This window comes from Lacerta agilis, chromosome 9 (assembly GCF_009819535.1).
Source record: "Lacerta agilis isolate rLacAgi1 chromosome 9, rLacAgi1.pri, whole genome shotgun sequence".
NCBI classification, from domain to species: Eukaryota; Metazoa; Chordata; class Lepidosauria; order Squamata; family Lacertidae; genus Lacerta; species Lacerta agilis.
The window spans coordinates 49515579-49533010 of NC_046320.1; the positions used below are offsets into that span (position 1 = coordinate 49515579).

At 41.9% G+C, this 17432-nt stretch overlaps 1 protein-coding gene across 2 annotated transcripts in view; it reads right to left on the minus strand.

The window, feature by feature from the left end:
• Positions 1-17432, minus strand: part of ANK2 (ankyrin 2) — a 308768-nt gene that overhangs the window by 263698 nt on the left and 27638 nt on the right. The window contains exon 2 of one of the 2 annotated variants that reach the window (XM_033160064.1): positions 132-188. The exons of the other annotated variant lie outside the window; for it this stretch is intronic. Within the exon in view, the coding sequence (XP_033015955.1) occupies positions 132-143 (12 nt within the window). The 5' untranslated portion in view covers positions 144-188. The remainder of the gene's footprint in view (positions 1-131; positions 189-17432) is intronic. 2 annotated transcript variants of the gene reach the window in all.

Below are 17432 nucleotides of genomic sequence, written 5' to 3' on the forward strand. Positions count from 1 at the left end.
ACCACTGCTCCAGTCAACTGAATATTTCTTGAGCCCTGGACAAACTATTTCTATAGATCAGTATTATATATCCAGGGCCGACTTCTTCACGACTCCTTTGTTTCAGACAATAAAATACAGTACCAGGGTACCTTTTGTAACATGGTGTCATTTGAAATGTCTGTTCATCTTCCCATTCAGTTACTTACCTAGGAAAAGAAAATCACACATTAGATCTTTACAATAGACCTCATTAACTTTAGTTTCATCGTATGTTGATTTGCTGAACTGCAATAATTTTTTTTTATACAACTTGAATTATTTTTTCCCCCACTTCGCGATGCTTGAAGCAGCAGTCCTAAACATTTTCCTGGAATAAGTCTTTCATCAGATTCCCTGTGAAAGCCACATTGAAATGCTGGCCTTTTTTTAGTACAGTGCTTTTCAAATTCTGGGGCTGACCTTTCTTAGGAGGATGGGCGTGGGGCACAAAGTTCCAGAATGGAATAGGAACATTGAAACAGGGGAGGTTTTCTTCCACACCAAGCAAGACCTAAGTGGACTGAGTATCCTCTGACTGATTCAAATATGAATTTGGGTCTAGTCAAAGGACTCTTATCACAACAACATTGGATGTGGGGTTTGAGGTGGCCCTGGGCAAAGTGCCCTCTGGTTGGCCCTCTTGTCCACCTGTTGGTCATTCCAAACTTCTTTGGAGGTGGGCAGCAGCAGCACCCTAGATAGTGGGATCCAGCCACCTTTTACCTTCCTGCAATGTTCCCCTTACATGACCCAGCCACTCACAACTGCTTGGAGCACTGAGCTAGAAAAGGATACTCAGGTAGGGTTCAAGGCAGGTGTTAGCTATGGGCCTTGCCACAGTGCGGTGACCTTGGCTGCTACCCTAGGCTTCCTGGGGGCATGCTCTGCATGCACACTGACACCATTATCCCCAGAAATGCTGCATCTTTGTTCTTACACATGCGCACAGCAAGCTGTATTTGCACAACCATATGCAAAGATTTCAGCATATTCTGCTGGCATGCATTCTAAAACTATGAGAAACCGTCTTTGTGAATGTCTCTCCAACTTTTCTAAGCATTACAAAGGTAGTGCCAGTATTCACAAGAACAGCATGAATGTTCAACCCTTTAAACATTTGCTAAAAACCTTTCTTTGCCATCGTGCTTATGCCAACAATTAAGACTATTTCTGTAATGGTCAGCTGAAGATACGTTTTAAGAGTTTTCTTAGTGTGGGGGAGTCTTTAAGTGATGTAAACAGCTTTGATTTTTTTGTATGAAATTGCAGCATATATAATTAAAGACTGTGTAACAGAAATACTTGGACAGGGTTTTGAGACATAAATTCCTGTGACCATCACCTTCTCTCTTTGCTACATGATAAGCCTGCAAAGTGACACAAGAAATTTAAATATCTTGCAAAGGCAAAGTAAAAGGTAATGAGAAAAGGTTTTTCTCAGCATGGCAAGGAAACTTTATAGACTGAACTATAAAGCTGCCAGCATTCAAGAGCTCTTTTTATAGGCAAGATAATCAACATTGCCAAAATTTCACAGCTACTGCACAAAAGCAGTTACTTCTATGCTCTGGAAGACATTCCCATTCAGCCTTTGAAGGAGCCAAGTTCACATTATTCTTTCTGAAAAATAAAACTTCAGTCTGTTGGATGCTCTGTATTTGATTAGGCCTTTCCAAACAAGCTGTTGCTGCCAACTACAGTTCACAAATTTTCCTAATGCCTCGTCCCACTTTAAACTTGATCATGCTCTTTGTGCATTAGCTATGCAATGCACTTAGTGGGAATTAAAATGTAATGCTTGGTGCTTCCTCTTCAAAAGAGCTACACAATGCTTTCTTGGTATTTGGCTTATGCTAACCAACTAATGACAAAATGCACCGTCCGTTTGATTAAGGTTCCTTGTATTTTAATATTTTTGTTTATTTGTTTTCATATTTTCTGTATAACTTTCTTTCTAGGTGGCTAAAGCCTTCCTTAAAAAAAAAAAGGAAGAAACTGAGAGCCTACAGGTACCAGTGAAGCACCAGCTTATCACTTGAGAAATTATGAAGCAGGTGCTCAAAACCAGGTGTGCAATTGCTCATTGAAGTTTTGGGAGTACATTACAACAACATTTATTTTTGCAGGTGTACTACATTGTATCTATGAGACATCCCCATTTCAAAACACTCATTAATCACACCCTTTATAAACTTCATGAAACCTACTCTTAAAAATCACACTTATTCATTCATTCCTGAGTTCCTTGATTACATTAAAACTTTTTTGGGAAAGTGGGGCTTTCAAACTTAGTGAGGTTTTTAAGAATTTCAGCAATTTTGCTTCTCCCAGGACTTCAAGCCAAAAGTTCAGTGAAAGACTCGTTTCCCCCATGTTAGTATCATGGAAAAAGTAACCTAGACACTGTTGGCCAGCTCTGAATTGTAAGCACTGGGCCAATAAGATTTCAGACATATCACTTCCCAGTCTTCCATCCACAAGGGAATGGGCTGGCAGGAAGGTGCATAAATATGGCCACAATATTGTACAACAACTAAATTGTACAAGAACCAATAGCTTAACTAAATAGCAGTTGCATGCTAACAGGGTAAACATAGACCAATGTCTTCAAGCCAAATTAGTTTGTGTATATTCAAAAGGGGCTCTTTAGAAATTCATAAGTATTGCTTAAGTATCTTACCAACGCCAGGGTATAGGTGTCATCAAAAACTGTTCTGTGATTACAACTGTTAAGTATGTAACAATCACTGTCCATACTTTCCTGCATTTCATTTCCCTCTGATCTTACTTTTTACAATTCCCCCCTCCAAAACCATGTACATATGCCTGTTGCTCAACATAACACTTCATGTGTCTGAAGCATCTCTACCAACTACAACATTGGAGAAGTCCTAGCCCAAGAGGAGCTGGCGATGCTCAGGGTAGAAGCTTCTGGGTCTGAACCCCATTTTACATCCACTACAAACTAAATAACAGAGTAAATGTGTCCATTTATATCTCCTCCCTTTGTTAAAGAACTGTTTCTTCTAACAAAGTACACCATTCACTCAACTGAGAACCAAATGTTCTGCTCCTAATGGGCACTAAGTTTTACTAACACCTGTTACGACTAACGTTAGTTAGTTTTACTAACATCGGTTACTTTTATTACAGCTTGCTAGAACAAGCTTCACTAAGTCTTTTTTAAAGCTATGGCAAGCTGAATAATAGAATCATAGAAATGTAGAGTTGGAAGGAACCCTGAGGATCGCCTAGTCCAGCCTTTCTCAACCTTGGGTCCCCAGATGTTGCTGGACCGCAACTCCCATCACCCTAGCTCACAGGACCAGTGGTCAGGGCTGATGGGAGTTGTAGTCCACCAACATCTGGAGACCCAAGGTTGAGAAAGGCTGGTCTAGTCCAACCCCTTGTACTGCAGGAATATGCAGCTGCCCCATGCACGGATCGAACTTGCAACCTTGGCATTATCAGCACCACTCTAATCAACTGAGCCATACAATGAATAAATGCATCTAAAATTTGCCTGGACATAGCACAGAGGTAGCCAAAGTGGTGCCCTCCCAGCCCCATATTTCCCTGTTATACCACATTTGTCAATGGCATTACCTTTGGGAGGGTGTGTGTGGTGTGTGTGTGTGTGTGTGTGTAATCCTGTTGTTTTTCACCTTCTGTATTACCTGGTGTTGCCTGAGCACTTAGTAGCTACTCTGCAGTGTTCATGAGTCCAATTCCCAACCCCTCAAATCTGCTGGTTTGAACAGCAGCTTCTGCTGTTGCTTACATCCACATCCTTCCATTCCTGCTTGTTGCCTGCAATTTCTCCGAGCGCCACCTCTGGAGCTATTGAGTATTTGGCTGCTTGCATGATCAGTCGGAAGGGCTGTCAAAAGAATTGCAGCCAGCAGTGGTGATCAGATAGTCAGCTGCTTAAAGACCAATTCAATTTGAGAAAGCGGTGAGAGTTGCCTGTGGGGGCAAAGATGCTTCCCTCAGAAACTGGATAATAATAAATGGATAATAAATAAATAAATAAGGGTTAGCTTAATTACTGAAAAGGGGGGAAGCGGTTGGTTTTTTTCATTGATTGGTGCATTCTTAACGAATTGATGAACTCAAGGTGGAGGGATAAGGTGCTTGGGTTCAATGCTTTCTAAATGAACAATCATTACTGGGGAGTGAGGGGGAAGGTTCATCAAATTATGGGAATAAGAGGGGAAATGGAAAGCAATTAGTAAAGAATATGGAAGGGGTGAAAATTAAAAGGGGAATAAGGAAAGGGGAGATTAATAAGGGATTTGAAATGAAGGAATTGAGTGAAAATTAATAGGGAGTAAGAGGGAAACTGGTGGAAATAGGGGTGGAGGAGAAATACTGTTCGGTTTACATTGCAATGTGAACCTACCTAATTTGTGCTTCTGGAAGCAATGCACAAACAAAAAATTAACTGTACTTCAGAATTCACATTTCTTCCAATTTGAAATGAAATAATAATATAATGCAGTTCTCCAACAAATAAGTGTACCAAAGTGTGTACTTTCAGGGAAACTGTTCATAAAAATGGATATGTAGTGGACAAGCATACAAAAACACATATATTAGGGGGAAATTGCTTTGTAAAAAAATATTTCTATTAGGAGAAATATGCACTAAAATGCTGCAGATAATGGTGTGAGGAATCTTAAATTTGCACACTGATGTAGAAACTGAACTTAAGACTACAAAAATGGTGAGTTCAGTGTGTTACGGACTCACAGTTAAGACCGTGCTTAGGAAGACAATCTTACTCGGGTACGAATGATCGCCAAAGAAGAAGAAGATTTTAATGGGGCAAAAGGGTAGGAATTTTGGCTTTGCCCATGGCCACTTTGAGGGTTGGTCTTGGGAGAATGCAGGCCTCACCCCAGCAAAAGGAAGCTGTCCCTGCCCTGGAGCCTAACAGAAGGTATATAACACCTTTTTAAAAACCAGAGGCTGCTGGACCGAACAGGTTGTTACTTTAGGGGTGGAAGATCCACCACCCAAGGGCACCTTGAAGCTGGAATCCAGGCAAAAGAAAGGAGGGTAGCATCAATAGGATAAGAAGCCAAAAGGGAGAGGGGAGGCCAAGCCTCAAAATGCAGCTCAAGAGAGAGAGAATTATTAGACATGGTGTGTCCGATTCATTTTGCTTGCTTGCTTGCTTTTTTTCAACCACATGTTCTGAATAAAATACAGATCTGTAGAACAAGATCTTTCTGTCCCTGAAAAAGGCAAAACACTGAAATGTACTATATCTTCTAATAAATATTCTCACTTCCCTGCTATCTTCCCATGGTCGCTGCTTTCTTTAGGCAGCATTCCACTCCTGGTTTGCAGTGCCAAGAGGGGCTCATTTAACCCCTCTGCATGGCATGCAGAGTTTCTTTACCAGCAGTGGGTGTCCCCAGGAACAAGCAGCACTGGTGAAGGCATTTTTCTTGTGATCCTGGAGCTTAAACATGGGCTAAATTATGGGGGAGTGGAAAATAGCCACAGGCAAGCTACATTTCCCATGTAGATAGGTAACAAGCCGCCCTCCCCACTAGTAATTGCAGCTCTGGATGGAGAAGAAATTTGCTTATTTATAAGCAAAACCTACCTAACATAAATGCAAATACCGGTACTAATGTGCATAAAGTATACATAAATACATAGTAAAATGCATTATTATAAGGAAATTGTTTTGCAGTGTCTTCCATTTTAAGGCTAAGATAGATCCAAACCCCATCAATGCTTTTCTTGTCTTATTTCACTTTTCAACTAAAGTGCACACACCATGGGATAAAAAGACAAACTGCATGATCTAGCAAGCATTAAGCACCTCCAACGCTGCTTTATGTATTTCTCTGGGAGTTGCGCTACATAATTACACTGGATGATCAGTGCTCTAAATCAGAAGTGCAACCACTGCAAGCGAATTCAGGAGAATGATAAGATGTCTCTATTTTCCCCAAGCTACCAGAGCTCATCAAGTGGAAGCGGCCAGTGAGGTTAAATGTAACCTAAGTTCACGGCATCAGTGAGGCTGAAAAGGCCTTGCTGCATTTGGACTTGCTATGAGCAAGACCTAATGAGTTAAGAGCTGTCCAAAGGGTCCGTTATGGAAATGTGATTATTAATACTGTACTGTATATGGGAAACACATACACTGAACCAACTCAGTATATGTCACCAATTGATGGGACATTTCTTAGTAATTATGCAGCTTGGTTTCTTGAATACGCAATAAACAAGGAAAGACAATAACCCAAAGGTCACAAAACCTGTAAAGTAACAGTCATGCAACACAATCCTATGCATGTATACTCAGCTTTAGGAACACAGCAAGCTGCCTTATACTAAGGGCCCATTTACTGTAGTATGTATACCAATGACTGGCAACAGCTCTCCAGGGCTTCAGGCAGGGGACATTCCCAGCCATACCTGACTGAACCCAGTTGAGCAAGGCAGAGGCTTAACCCACTGAGCTGCAGTCCTTCCTCAAGTAAATCCCACTTTACTCAGCAAGGACTCATCCAGACTTGAGCTTGTCCCATGCCTAGAAAGCAGGGGTCCGAGCAGATTCCAAGTGGTTTTGCCATTGCCCCACCATTTTCGCTGGGAAAACCCGTTCATTAACAATAAATCGGAGCAACCGTCAATCCAGGGAAAAGCCAAACGACATTTGCTCCGAATCAGCAGTAAAGATCAGGTTTCCCCGGGAGAAAGCAGCAGGCCAAGGCCAAGTCTGGATGAGCCCTAAGACTTGTTCCTAAGCAAATGTGTATAGAATTAAAGCCTGAAATGTAAATAATATTAAGAGTTCCATTGCACTGTATTAGTAAGTTTCAAAACCATTATATTACATTATAATATTGTGTTGTATTACGTTTATCAGTACTGTACACGTCTTGTACTTTTAAAAAAGTTTTAAAGTAGTAATGAGGCTAATGTGTTCATAGAAAAATCTTTCCTTTATCTAAGCTTTTACTAGACATTTTGCAAGCCAGCTGGTCTGGCTATTCCCCATTAAAAGCTGTTCTAAAACTAAGTTCCTTTTTTCTGTGTCAAATAGCTTCAGTGAACTTGCCTGGAACTGAATCAGAGGAGTCACATAAGAGGCAGAACAAATACGGCCTTTGTGCAGTTTTCCTGGAACACAGTGAAAGTTTGACTCACAAACACAATACAGTTCTAGATGTAAATTGCACAATCTGCCCAACATTAAAAACAGTGACCGCCTAAATGCTTCACGCTGACAACTGCTTTCAAAACCTGAAAGCTTTTTTAAAATGGTCTTACAAATACAACCTTGCCAAAAAAAAAAAACATAAAATTTAATTTTGCTTGCAATCAGCAGCTAGACCTGCTAATGGACTATTCTTGTCCAGGGCAGAAGTAATGTTCCCAATAGGAAAACAGTGAATCTTCTCTTCTTTCTATGATATGTAGCATGTAGGTACAGCATTACATTGCAATTGACATAGGAAGCTATTTTATATCAAGCCTGACTATTCAATGTGTCCAACCTATGATCCTGCAACTCCCAGGAACCCCAACCCACATGACCAAAGATTAAGGATGATGGGTTGTAGTGTCGTTAATAACTGGAGGCAAGAATCAGGTACAACATCTCTTTATTTCAGGAACAGGGAAGAACTGAAAGGAATGGAGAAAACTGGGGTTTATATATTAACAGGCCTCTAGTAGGGAGAAGATACATTTTGGCGGGAACCAATGGCATGTCTTCCCTCCAGTGGAAACCAATCCAGCAGAGGATCCAAATCCTGCTCCCTGAATCAGCAAATGATTGCTGTTCACGCTGTAACTTGTACATTCAAATAAGGTCTGTAATACACACAATACACTATATTAAACATCTGACTGTGTTATTGCTTAATACAAAACAATGGGCATTGTAGTTCAACAACATCTGGAAGGCCATGAGTTTGCTACCCCTGGTTTGCAGTAACTAGCAGCAGTCCTCAAAGATTTCATACCAAAATATTTTAGAGCCCTACCTGCAGAGGCTAGGGAATGAACTTGGGATCGTTTCCACGCAATGCATGAGCTTGACCATAGCCCTTCCTCATGCTCAGTGAGGAAAATCTGGGTTGGACCAATGCAGCTCTGTGTGGCAGTGATTTTGTGACTCCCTCAAAATTCAAAATGTGTCCCCTGGTCCAAAAAGGTTAGCAAACTCTGCATACTAGACCATGACTGAAGCAAAGTATAGAAAGAATGGGAGAATGTGCGCGGCTGAGAGCAGGTGAAACAGCAAGGATGTACGAGAACTAGCAGTCTTCCAGATCACAAAAAAATATAAACAGGATATTTTAGTGAATGAATCTCTTGTTTTTAAAACATTTTATCTGCTGAAACTATCTTGTTTGCAGTGCTTTTTCCTTAAAAAAAAATGTTTAGGGATTCTCTCATTTTCCTACTCATATTGAAATACTGCCCCTCAATGAGGCCAAACTTATATTCACAAAATGTTTAGGAGCATGTGTATCCCTGTGTACCCCCCAGAAAAAAGCACTGCTTGTTTGTACTATTGTATGGATAAATTTAATGATGTATTTTAGTTTTTTTTCTAAGTTGTGGTAAGCCACCCTGATATTCATTTGCCATAATTTAATCAGTAATTCCACTGATGACTAAAGTGCCAGTGTATATTTGTAATATGTGCTGCCAAGTTGTCTGCAAAAAGCTAATCCCAAACTTTAATAGGCTAGTAAGCTACTTAGTCCTCTAGAGAAAGGATCAAATAATATTTATGATTCCTTAATGAAGGGGGGTTCATCCCTTGAGCATAGGAATTCTCCAAAGCTACCTGTCCATATAATCGTCTCAGTTTTTACTAAATCTATGAAATCCTCCTGCTTAAAATCTGCATTATTATTATAATTAATCCATTTAACATTTAAAGAGTGCATAATGCTGTGGAAAAAACATTTCAGCTTCCTTTCCCCTCTAGTTGCATTTGCTGTAGCAATGGCTCCAGTTATAAAACTGTTCATACCTGAATACTGTACATACAAAAGAAAGACAGTCACATATGAAGCTAAGTAGAGCATGGGCTTATTTGCAGAAACATTGCTATTAAGATGAACATTTGACATCCCGAAATGTCTAGCTCTGCCCCCTGCCAATTAAACCTCCCATCTTTCAGTTTATTTTGAGAACAGGTAGATAACACAGTTATCTTTCCTTTTTTTAAAAACTCTAGCTGTCAAACAAGCTGACAGGGTGCTGAATGGCAGTGTGTTACACATCCATTAATGGTACACCTGCCTATCAGCAGATTCTGGCTTTTTTATGGGCCAACATTATTTCTTTGCATTGTATGTGCCTTGAAGAATGCCAAATTTAGCCAATCAGAAATAGGATGTTTTATTACAATGAAGCAATATATAAATTTTGATAGATAAATTAAATTAAAGGAAAAATATTTTCTACCACCTGAAAAGGGACTTTGCTTTTTGAGGGTTACATACTTTCAAACACATACCTTCCACTGAATAGCCAGTATGGCATAATGGTTCAACTAGGACCTGGGAGAGCAGGGTTCAAATCCCCACTCAGTCATGAAGCTCACTGGATGACCTTGGGCCAATCACTATTAGCCTAACCATAAAGGTGGGGTGTAAATGTAATAAACAAACAACTATGCAACACTACCCAAAGACACAGAGGGATGACCTGTAGCACCTAGCAGTAAAGGTAAAGGGACCCCTGACCACTAGGTCCGTTCACAGACGACTCTGGGGTTGCGGCGTTCATCTTGCTTTAATGGCCGAGGGAGCCGGCGTACAGCTCCCTGGTCATGTGGCCAGCATGACTAAGCCATTTCTGGCGAACCAGAGCAGCGCATGGAAATGCCGTTTACCTTCCCGTCTGGAGCGGTACTTATTTATCTACTTGCACTTTGACGTGCTTTCAAACTGCTAGGTGGGCAGGAGCAGGGACCGAACAATGGGAACTCATCCCGTCACGGGGATTCGAACCGCCAACCTTCTGATCGGCAAGCCATAGGCTCTGTGGTGTAACCCACAGCACCACCCGCGTCCCAGCACCAGCAGTAAGTATGGATAAATTCATTTGGTCTGCATTTTAAAGCAAGCTGATCTAATTTGCTAATCCTGGGCTTATATATAGATTGGAATACAGCTGTTAACCAGATCACAGACTTCTCTGGATTTTTTGATGCAGTCTTGGTTCAAAAACAGCACATGAAAAAGTATTTTACTTTAACAACTGTGTACAAAAATGCATATTTTAAGGGGAGAAAGTGTACTTTGGGAGAAAATGGTAAAATACTTTTTCATACTTTTTTTAAAAAATCCACAGTAAATGAGACAGAAATGAATGAGTACAAGCGAAACTGTTACGTAACATAAACTGGCCTGAGTCTTACTTTCAAGTACCATATGTATGTTTAGCACTGGGGTGCAAAAATTGCCTTTATTTCAGAATAGCAAAATTAGCTTGTTTGTCCATGCTACATAAACTACACCCAGTATTTTTTAAAACTTCCCCATTGTCATGGAGAGTATGAACTTCCATCCTTCCTGCATTATTCAGGTGCATAAACAGGATAGTAGACTTTGTTTTGTACAGCTGGTACTTCTTCGGGAAACTTAAGCCTCAAGAGGTTTCATTTTGCTTTCTATCCATCTTACAATTTTGAACAATTTTAACTAAAAAACCTTCTATTTCTTGATTATGTGTATGTTCTCTGAGGATTCCTGAAGATGGAAGGCAACATTTGCAAAACCTTTGTAATTGCAGTAATGTCAAACTGACTGACTGTTCATAAAATTACTTCTAGCTTGGAGGGCTAGAATTATGTTCCACTATGTAATTTTGCCATTTCATATTCTTATGAGTCCTGCCCCTCTGGATAGGTCTAATGCTATGGTTCTGCCTGAAGGTGCCACCGCGGTTAGAGTCTAGAAATTGTCAAAAGGGTACTAATGTTCTTTTAATGGTTAAATGGGCAACTCAAGGGTGGAGTGGTAAGTATGTGGGGAAATGTGCCTACAATCACTTGGAACTAAGCACTCAATAAAACTCAAACGGACTTACTTTTGAATAGATATGTGTAGGAAAGATCCGAGTATGTAAACACCAGAAGTGCTACAATTTTGAATCTGGAGACAGAGAATTAGTTTACACATAATGCTAAGCCAAAACAAGATTCAGCATGAATGTGCAGGTTCCTGAAGAGGAGATTACAGCCACTTTCCTCCTCCTCCAATCCTGCTTCTGCAATGCTATGAGATTAGCCATGGATTGGCTTAGTAGTAATAATAATAATAATTTTATTATTTATACCCCGGGCCTATCTGTCTCACACAGGTTTGTGGTTTGTCTTGCTCCAGAGAAAGTATGTGTTGTAACCAAGTTTGTTAATGGTTTATACATCCTAAACCAAACCATGGCTTAGCTCACAACAGTGAAGCAGAAGGCAGAGGAAGAAAGCAGTCGTGATGCGCTCTTCAGAAGTCTGTACATTCACACTAAACCTTGACCTGTCTTAGTGTTATGTGCTAATGGAGCCATGGAGAACTGGAGCAGAGGAGCCTGCCTCATACAATGCTGAGTTAAAACAGAGGAATCTAGATCAGGGTGGTCTACTTACTGGCAGGAGCTCTCCAAGGTTTCAGACACAATTCTTTCAAACTCCTACCTGAAGCTGCCAGGAGTTGAACCTAGAATCTTACACATGTAAAGTATGTGGTCTACCACTGATCCCAAGTGCTTCCCTTGTTGCGGATCTTGGGATTCATGCTCTTTCTTATTCTCTTTTGGGGATCATGCCACAGGGTAGTAGATCTGCTGTCTTGCTTGGAAGTATTTTACTACTATGTGTGTTTTGCTTGGGTGGCGCTGTGGTCTAAACCACAGAGCCTATGGCTTGCCCATCAGAAGGATGGCGGTTCGAATCCCTGCTACGGGGTGAGCTCCCATTGTTCGGTCCCAGCTCCTGCCCACCTAGCAGTTCGAAAGCACGTCAAAGTGCAAGTAGATAAATAGGTACCGCTCCGGTGGGAAGGTAAACGGCGTTTCCGTGCATTGTTCTGGTTCACCAGAAGCAGCTTAGTCATGCTGGCCACATGATCCGGAAGCTATCTGCAGACAAACACTGGCTCCCTCAGCCTATAGAGCGAGATGAGTGCGCAACCCCAGAGTCGTCCGCAACTGGACCTAACGGTCAGGGGTAACTTTACCTTTTTATGCTTTGCTTGTAAATTTGCAAGTAAAGTGAACATTACAAAGATGCCATAAGTCTTCAGTGGTTGCTCATCCAAAGGAAATTAAAATGGTGACGTTACTCCTGGAATTTCTCGCCAACCAGGAAGTGTGGGTTTTATGTTAACAACTTAACCATGGTTACCAGTGCTTTCTTCTGCAGGACTCACTGATACGCTATCCTTTCATTGACCAGTCAAGTAGAACACTACAGCTATTAAAACATTCCGAAATGCAATTACAAAAAGCTCTTCGGGAAAATTCAATTTGAAGGCTTAGGCCACCAGTGATACAGAGGTTATTTTCCATGTGCAATTCCTTTTTATATATGATATATTACAACAGCTGACCCTGGGATATAGGATGATCATTTTTCAGAATAACACATTGTCTTCCAATGGTTTTCATTATGTAGGTAAGTGATGGTGTGGGGGAGAAGCCAGCTTTTCTTTTCTTATAATTCTTTTCCTTTAGAACAATGTCTACAGCTTTTTTTCTAAAGTAGCCAGTTCCTTGACAAAAGAGCGATCATGTGCATTTGGTAGAATGTCCCTGACAATTCAGTTTTTCTCTTAAATAGCTTTCCTAAGCAAAGGCTAATTGAAGGCTTGTTGGTCTGCAGGCTTGAACAACACTTCTGTGCCTCTTACAGTAGCAGAAGTTGATTTTTTTTGTCACCATGGTGAATTTTAGACAGCATAATAGCAGCATGGAAGTCACTTTTCCACAAGATGACCCCACAGTGCTGCTGTAATGTTTAAAGTCCTGACACCAATACGTGGGGGCAATCACTGGGTCATCACCACTCAATTGCAATGATAGGTGATAAGCTCTTACATGATTGGCCCTGTCTATGTATGGCAGATGGGGTTTTTGGGTTTTGGTTTTAAGCATTGATCAGCAATATGGCATACATTATTAAATTAAATATTGTTGCAGTAAAATAATACAGACAATAGGTTTAATAAAAAACAGAGAAAAGTGCTGTGCAATCTGTAGGTGTAGGGCTTCATCTGACTACATGCAATACTGGGTTTAATTTAACTCTTAGAACAGCCACTTTATTTACACATGCCTATTTCACACAGAAATGCTGCCTTATATTGATGATACTGTTTCAAAGCAATTTAATAACCATACTAGTCAATCTGCCCAAGATATAGGAAGGTATATACTCATGTAATTAAGAGGGGGAATTGCAAAATTCAATTACTGGCTGTATTTAGATGTCATGATAAACCATGATTTTTTGGAATAGGAGCACAAAGCCTTGGGTTCACACATTCCCTCCTACCCTCCTAGCATGGCCATGAAGCAACCTTGGAAAGCTTTCACTTTTTGATCAACTGCTTGTTACCATTATGCCCAGATCCTAGGGTTGGGCGATATCTAGTTTTCAATATTGTGATATATCAGCAGCTAAATACCATGATATGCCAATATAGCACGATGTCTGGAATGTATCTCGGCTGTTTCTTCCTCCCCACCTTAAGGGAGGAAGAAGTAGCCAAGATAAATTGTTCATCCCTAAAACAGTGAGCAAGCCCCGATGCCTCTCCTGCTTGCATGTTGGAGGGACATCGGGGCTTCCTTGAACCATTCAGCTGGGGGGTGGGGAGCTGTACCTAATTGACTTTTACTGTACCAAATTGACTTCGACTCTTTTTGCAACTGACATTTCCTAACGAGGTTTTCAACATTGTTTTGGGTGGAGTTTTTTAAAAAAACATTTCTGAACATAAAATAAAAGAAACTACTAGATTGTTTACAAACAAGGAAACAAATTACATATGGTAGAATTTCTAACTCCACAACTTTGTAAAGTAAACTACGTTTCAGCTTATGCTTCCGAATCTGTGGTTTGGTGGTCCCCAGATTCTTCTTGGCCCAGACACTACTCTCAGTTCTTGTGCTACTTTAGCTAAACTTTTATTTGGCACACTCCACCTGGCTGCATCACAGGGAAAAGTGGGCGGTGCCAGCAGCAACAGCAGTCATATCTTGCTTGCTGTTTGAATATAATTAAACAAGCCATGAACTATAAGAGAGCCCCAAGTGTGCTTGCTTTAATCAACTTTAATGTACAAAAACCCCAATGTTGTGCTTTTAAAACATGCCATGATTTAAAATGTCGACTAATTAAAGTGTAGCTCATTATCCCTCCATAGCTACATGCTTGCTCAGTCTAGCTTTAAAGCAAAATTCCTTATATATATTTTAAAGGGTTCCCTCCTCAAAGTGCCTCTAAATGGCATCTGCAACTATCCCTCATAAATGTTTTAAAATCTTTAAAACAACTGGGGCTTTGGAGCAAAGCTGCTTAGCTTAGTGGTGCAGAAATCAAACCTTTTGTATCTACTAGCAAGGAAAATGCAAGTGCTTAATCTCCTCCTACCCAGTCCAGCTTTCACTCTGAAGTCTAATGGTTCATGTCTCTTCTCAGACGGTTCATTTATACTTTCCTTGGATGCCAACATGATGTATATATAATGACATAAGTGTGAGAAGGATATCCAAAGTTGGGAGGTGTGGAGATAAGAGAAGGCATGGCAGGTTGAGTTCACACTGGGGATTAGTTTTAGCACAGGCCTGTGTTGAGGTATAAGAAACCACATAATACAATCAAATACCATACAAAAAAGCAAAGCTGCTAGTTCTGCTTTATCTTTGCCTACAGAGTTCATCCTACGTCCAAAGACAGGCAACCATGGCTCTTGGGCCATTCTTACAGTACTGTACTGCCTTTTGGCATATATCTAAAGCACTAGGACAGGGGTCTGCAACCTTTAAGACCAAAAGAGCCACTTGGACCCGTTTCCGAAGGGAAAAAAACAACTGGGAGCCGCAAAACCATTGCGACATTTAAAACAAATATAACACTGCATTTTATTTTTAAAAATCCGATTTAAATTTTAAAAAATCCGATTTAAATTTAAAAAATCCATTAAAAAAAATCATTCATTTTTATCCACCCTGGGGACCACTACCAGGTCACAGCCTGATCCAAGGTGGGTTGCAACAGCATACAAATATTTGATTTGTTGTTGTTTTTTTAAAAAAAAAATGAGTCCTCAACTGCACACTTGTGTTAAATGTTTGTCCCATGTCTTATTGAAGACTGCTGGCTTTTACAATAATCTTAGTGTCTTTTACCCTTAATATTCCAGACCAGAGGCTATGTTCACCTCTTCCAACCTCCTCTCTTGCTAAATAAAGCACAGAATTGCACCAGAGAAGCCTGTGATGTTTGTGCTGACTTGCATACAGGTGGCTGTAGTAGTTCGTAGTGTTCAAACCTTTTTAGGGGAGTTCCCTGCCCCCTTAATGAAAATGGCGATAGATTTTGCACATGAACACAGATCCAAGTTAGGACTCCTCTCTTCCACGCCAACAGGTGCTTTGTCAAGGCTCCCCTAACACACACTCAGGACAGAGGAAAAACTGCAAAACGTCCCGGCCTTGCTCTGGGGCGGAGAGAGATGCGCGCCCGCGAGAGCGCGGTCTGAGGCTGCGAGCGGAACCAGGAGTGAAGGAGGCAGCAGCAGGGAAACAGGCGCCGCTTCCTCAACCATTTTTAAAAAGAGGGCTTCCCCCCTCGCCCGCCACCCGCTGCCCTGGCCCAGCCTGCAGCTGCCTACCTCGTCATCGCCTCGACTCAGCAGCCAGCAGCCTTCCGAGAGGAACCGCGGCCAGCCCTCCCCCGCGGTCCCACAACCCAGACGAGGAGTCCTGGCCTCCAGTGCCCGTGCGGGGACGTGTCTGAAGACCCCCTTCCTGCCCCCATCCCGTCCCGCCTCCCAACTGCCTCTGGATGCCGTGGGGTCCCACATACCCGCCGACCCTGGAGCTCCCCTGTCCGCCCCAAGGCCGCCTCCCACGCTAGGAAGACTCCCGGAGCTGGGCAGGGTTGGTCCCGCCAGGCAGGCTCGGGGGGCAGCCTCTCCCATGGGCGCCTGCTTCGGAGGCGGAGGCGGGGTCTTCAAAGTTCCCCCTCCCGCTTGCCCAGCTCCATCTCTTCCTGAAGGAGCATGCGCGCCTCAGGCGCGCTCCCCGCCAGAGCCCTCGGCTGAGGCACGCCACCTCTACTGCGTCCCCACCGCCTCCGAGCCCCGCTGCCCCGCTGTTCAAGGCCAGGTGATCCTGGGTACGCCCCTGAGCAGCGCCCTCAGCCTCCGGAGGGCAGGCCGCCGGCCAGCTGGAGGGCGGTCGCTGCCAGCTGGAGAAGTGGGCGGGCGTATCCGCCCCGGAGCCCCGGAGCCGCGGCAGCCGTGTAAAAGAGCCGCATGCGGCTCCGGAGCCGCAGGTTGCTGACCCCCGCACTAGGATATACAGTGGCTGCATTCAGATGTCATGATCCCACTAATGTTTGTTTTAATACTGTTTTTAGTTGTTTTTAAGTTGTTTTATTTATTGTCTTATATTTGTTGTTAGCCACCTTGAGCCCGGTTTTTGGATCGGGAAGGGCAGGGTAGAAATAAAAAATTATTATTATTATTATTATTATTATTATTATTATTATTCTGATCTACTAAATCAGGGGTAGGGAATCCAAACCATAATCTGGGGAACTGGAAATAAGCTCTGTGCCAATGTGGTCCTTTCTTCCCTTCCCTTGGCTTAACAGAACAAAGGTTCTTCAAACCAGGACCATAAACCATGGTTGAACAATCAATAACATGACATCTCAATGCTGCCTTTACATCTCACAAGTTTTATTTATTAATCTCATGAACTGTATTGTAACTACAACTGGCTTAAAAGTGTATGTGGGAGAAGAGTCAGGGACAGGAGTAATTAAACATGAAAGGGCCATTCATTCCAAACCAGACTTGGTTCAAAAACCCCCAGAAAGAATCTAAGTTACCCATCACCCCTAGACAAGGCACTGCAGTGTCCTTAGTATTCATGCAAATGAAGGAGACTATTATCCTTTAGGCTACGCTATGTCATAAACATTCCAAAGATCTGTGCCTCTACATGAGCACAAAGAACAGAAAGAGCCACCTTTTTAAGCGTTTGGCTGGCAGTACCTGAATCAAAACTCAAAACACTGAAAATAACCTTCTCCCTTTGTTAGGAATCATTGGCTCAATTTAAAGGCAAATGCCAGTTCAATTGCTTTATAATGCACTTCATTAATGTGTGTACTACACTGGCTC